The sequence below is a fragment of the Mytilus edulis genome, chromosome 12 (assembly GCF_963676685.1).
Source record: "Mytilus edulis chromosome 12, xbMytEdul2.2, whole genome shotgun sequence".
Classification (NCBI taxonomy): Eukaryota; Metazoa; Mollusca; class Bivalvia; order Mytilida; family Mytilidae; genus Mytilus; species Mytilus edulis.
Window position 1 is genome coordinate 54,070,735 of NC_092355.1, and position 5,235 is coordinate 54,075,969.

General features: G+C 35.0%; 1 protein-coding gene across 1 annotated transcript; it reads left to right on the forward strand.

The window, feature by feature from the left end:
- The first annotated feature begins 308 nt into the window (after nucleotides 1-308).
- LOC139497703 (uncharacterized) lies at nucleotides 309-1,724 on the forward strand. Its single transcript, XM_071285939.1, has one exon. The coding sequence runs from the start codon at nucleotides 309-311 to the stop codon at nucleotides 1,722-1,724; it is 1,416 nt and encodes a 471-aa protein (XP_071142040.1).
- The last annotated feature ends 3,511 nt before the right edge of the window (nucleotides 1,725-5,235 follow it).

A 5,235-nucleotide genomic window follows, 5' to 3' on the forward strand; every position in this document is an offset into this window, starting at 1 on the left:
TTGATTCCCTAGTTAACATGACTACTCATTATCATGATACACTTACCAGTCTATGTCTACATACAGAGGTTAATGATACAGCTAATGACGCATCCACAGTCGCTGCTGCCACTTGTTCCTTGAATGCTGTTATTACAGTTGTTACTTGGAACATGGTTCGTGAGGCAACTGCATGAGACCCTACATTTGTAAATCTAATCAGGCAGCTGGAAGCAGGGTTCCCAGAAGACTACAAGGAGCTACCAACAGACTTGCGTCCTTACCATCGCTTTGCATCCAGTTTATGCACCGTGGATGGTGTAGTTCTTATGGGCCAACGAATTGTTATACCTCCAGCTCTTCGCAAACCAGTACTCAATGCTTTACACGCAGCCCACCAAGGAGTCAGCGCTATGCGTGCGAGGGCCATGGACTCTGTATATTGGCCTGAGATCACAGTAGATATTGCCCGGGTGAGAGACCAGTGTGTTCACTGCCATCAGATGGCTAAGTCAAACCCTATGCAGCCACCATCTGACATAACACCTCCAGATTATCCATTCCAGATGATTTGCAGTGACTACTTCACATATAACAGTAATGACTATGTAGTTATTGTTGACAGGTATTCAAACTGGCCAATGGTATACAAGTCTGAATCAGGTGCAGAAGGACTTGTCAAGAGACTTCGTGAGACGTTCGTGACATTTGGAATCCCAGAAGAGTTGACGTCTGATGGAGGTCCACAGTTCACAGCAGGGAAGACTCAAGAGTTTTTAAAGGCATGGGGAGTTCGTCATAGACTGTCATCAGTTGCAAACCCACACGCTAACTGCAGGGCTGAGATAGCGGTAAAAACAGTAAAACGCATGCTGGTGGACAACATTACTGCTGTTGGATCTCTGGATGTTGACAAATTCCAGAGAGCCTTACTAATGTACAGAAATTCTATTGACCCAGAGACAAAAGCATCACCAGCATTGATTCTGTTTGGACGACCCATTCGTGATGCCATTCCCATACTGATGGGTAGATATTCTCCACATGAAACATGGACTGAGTTAATGTCTCATCGAGAGATGGCTCTTGCCAAACGTCATTCAAGGGAACATGAACGGTGGAATGAACACACTCATCACCTGCCAACACTACAGGTTGGAGATCATGTATACATACAAAACTTGGTAGGCAACCATCCCAGGAGATGGGAACGTACAGGAACAGTTGTTGAAGTACGCCAATACCACCAGTATGTTATACGTGTAGATGGCACAGGCCGAGTAACTATCTGCAACCGCCAACACCTTCGAAAGTTCGCTCCTTTTCAAACCAACCAAACACAAGGTACTTTGATGGCACCTACTGCAGTTCAACATCAAGAAGTGATCTTGAGCTCTCCATCTACATCCAAGACGACACAGCCACAAGTGCCCAAGATTCCAGTGTCTTTATCACCAACAAGAATCTTAAGTCAACCAGCTGCATTGAATGAGACACCAATTATAGTCCCCACTCAAAAACAGGCGACGCAGACTCAGACAATTCAACAGCCTTCACAAATAGATTTGGACCAGTCATTCCACCAGACCCCTGAACCAGATGTACCTTCAACGTCTAGAATACCACGTGCTCTATCCCGTCTTCAGCCACATAATAAAGCTGGAGAAAAGGAACTATTGACACCACGAAGACCGAGCCGCCGCAACACAACAGAACATAAAGTTGATGAATCAGGAACTGATTAATGAAATATATATGCAAAGACATTGATAAGTGAATCTAGAGACTTTGAGTTTAAAATTGTGAAAGGACACCATACATTTAAAATTGTGAAAGGACACCATATGTTTCAAATTGTGAGAGGACACCATACGTTTAAAATTGTGAAAGGACACCATACATTTAAAATTGTGAAAGGACACCATATGTTTAAAATTGTAAAAGGACACCATACGTTTAAAATTGTGAAAGGACACCATACGTTTAATCTTGTTCGCTTCCAGATGACTTTAACAGAACATTCCTGAAGATCTATTTTCTAATAGACTTGACTTTAATTGTTTAAGTTTTTTTTTCGTATACAAAAAAAACTTGTCCCCGGGGGAGGAGATAACTAATCATTTACTAATATACTGTGTATTCATTTCAGGTACTGTATCAGTCATCCTTATTATTAAAGCTATAAACCTAGGAAGATGTTGACTCTCATTTAGTAATGCCCTTTATCGTCAGGCGTCAAACGGTCATTTTCGGCTACCGTAAGCGTCAAATGTATAATTTTTTACCGTGATTCGTCAAAATATCCTTATCGTGATTCGTCCGATGTCTTAAATAATTATCGTTACCGTTATTTTTGGAAAAAAATAGCGTGATTCGTCAAATTCAGCTGATTTTTTTATCGTCTAAAAGAAAGTACATGTTATCGTCATTCACTAAATATTATCGTTAACGTCTTTGGTTTGAATTTTTACCGTTATACGTCATTAAGGTACCCCCATTCCTACCCTGATCTTACATGTTAAATGAAAACACATTAATTGTTACTTTGACACGTTAAACCTGTCAAGGATTTGAATTCTTCAAGGAAAAGTCCCGCTATCTCCATGCACAAGTTTCTCTATAGATACATATACTAGCACAGGCCAACATTTATTTTATCACCATCTGACATCGGTTCGCTAATGTACATAGCTGTTTTAAATGGTTTATAAGATAAAATTATTAGAAATCAACAGGCCATTAACTTTTTCACACCCTTTAATCTATACCTATAAAAGAGTAAACAGTTATCAATTAAACCGAAAGCGGGTGCGCTATTCATTTATCTATATTTCCTGAAAGACGAAATGAAATGACTGTGATGTGCACAACATTTATAATATGTAGATATATGATGTATTTTTTTTTATTGATTTATCTCCTTTTATTCACATGTAGCCCAACGTTTTATACCGTAAATTGAATTAAGAAATTGAAACGAACCAGGAACATCTTAAAGTTTGCCATGGTTTACATGTAGCAGGAATTGAAATTTTCTTCAAATGTTTTTTACAATTCTATTTTCTAAAGCAAGGAAATGACACTTTGGTTTTTTTTTTTAAATATTTAAATGCCTTAATCTGATACAGGGAATCTAACTTTTTTTTGTAAGTCTACATATCCCTATAAATGTTCAAAATAAATTTGAACTATACATTTCTTTATTACGAGGGGATCAAAAATTGGTGTATATATATTAAATAATAATTTATATGTATGCTCTTTTCGGTTCTTTTCGGTTCTTTTCTGTAAATCGTCGCTCTTTTCTGTAAATCGTTGGACCGTCCCATAGCATCAATTTTCAATTGATGCCATGTAAATATGTGACGTTATCCAATCAAAATGAACGTTACAAATTTGTTGCATTAGAATATTCGGTATGAATTGAAGATCATTGGACATTGGGGTCTACCACTACTGATATGTTTGTCCCGTATTCAGAGAAGGATTCCATTAACATATACTCATCACAGAAGTGAGGTCCAGGACAAATATATATCTTATGATTATCCTTTGTAATAAATTTCATTTTTTTTATGAATGTGTATTTAGAATTATCTTAATTTTTTGTATGAGAATAATGTTCCTTGTTTCCCCTACAAACATATTAAATTAAAACAATTCTTAATATGACAAAAAGGAAAACATATGGCCAGGAATATCTGACAAGGATCTCAATTAAGGACTAGGTCCTAACAACCACTTAACCTTTTATATAATATGGTACATAGACTCAGCTTTGTGATTATTTTCAAAGCAGAACTAAATGCATTGTACAATATCCAACCATGTACTTGGGTCCGAAGCTGCACATAACTCATTACAAACAAAGATTTATTTCGTTTCAAGCCATTGTTTCCCTAATAAACTATGTATTCTACTTACTAGTGCACTTGGTACAACCAAAAACCTGATAAAAAATTGTTCAAATAAGGCCTTTGAAAATTAGTGTCAAAATTCGTTCGAAGTACTTGATAAATTGCATGCTTATAATTGGTGCTTTTATTTTTTCTACCCTATATACCACTTTGCCTCATAGTCTTATTAAGAAAAATTCACACACCTCATTAAATGGTCATTTAGAAAAAGTCAGAATATTCAAACTCTTAGGTCATTTTTTTTTATTAGCAACAAAGGGAGCTTCAGTCAATATATATAAACAATACACCAACGTTTCATGAGAACTGCTGAAAGCATTTTTGAGTTATTTTTGAAAACTAGAAAATACTACTATAGATATAAACATTTCAGCAAAGTTTCATGAGAACTGCTGAAAACATTTTTGTGTTAATGTCTGAAAACTGGAAACTCCCCCCTTTTTGATTAATAAAACCCGTTAACTCAGAAACGTAACGTCTAAAATTTGTAAAAATTGAAAGTGACCTCATGTTAATAGATATAAACAATTCACCGAAATTCCTTGCTTTGTGAAAGCGTTTTTGAGATATTAATAGAAAACTGGAAAAAAACACCAATTTTATTGGATAAAAACCCATTACCAAGAAACTTAAAATCTAAAATTTATAAAACAAACAAAAAGGGAGCTCACGTCAATAGATATAAACAATTTCCCAAAGATTAATGCAAATTGGTTAAAGAGTTTTTGAGTTAATGTCCGACATGTTGACAACATACGGACAACAGTATACCATAATACGTTCCGTAAACGAGCGTATAAAAATATTATAATATATTGAGTAGTAGTTCAAACACATTCTAGATACATAAATTAATACTAATACTAATATTAATAAAAGACCGAATTATTTTAATATTTCATTTACTATTATCTGTTTTTGTCCATTTTAAATCCTTGTTATCTGTTTATTTGGGTAATTTAGTTAAATATATGTTTTGAGACAGAAAATGAAACTGAAAACATCTTGGTAATTGGTGGTTAAAACTTTCGAATTGGGATATTAATAGAAAATAATAAAAATAATAAAATATGATGTGTACAGAAAAATTATGAAATGGAAATAAAAAGCTCGGTTATTCATGGTTTTTCAAAATTTGAAAAATTTGACCATGAGCTTCATCCATATTTTCCAGATTGTTTCCAAAGATCATCTGTGACATGTTATGAATAATACCGTTTTCCTTGTAATGCTTATTTATCTAAAAAAAAAATATATGAACATAAAGAAATGGTATTAAGGTCAATGTCAAGTAAACCAAACAGCAACCAAAGACTGCAGGAAATGGTCCTTATTTATG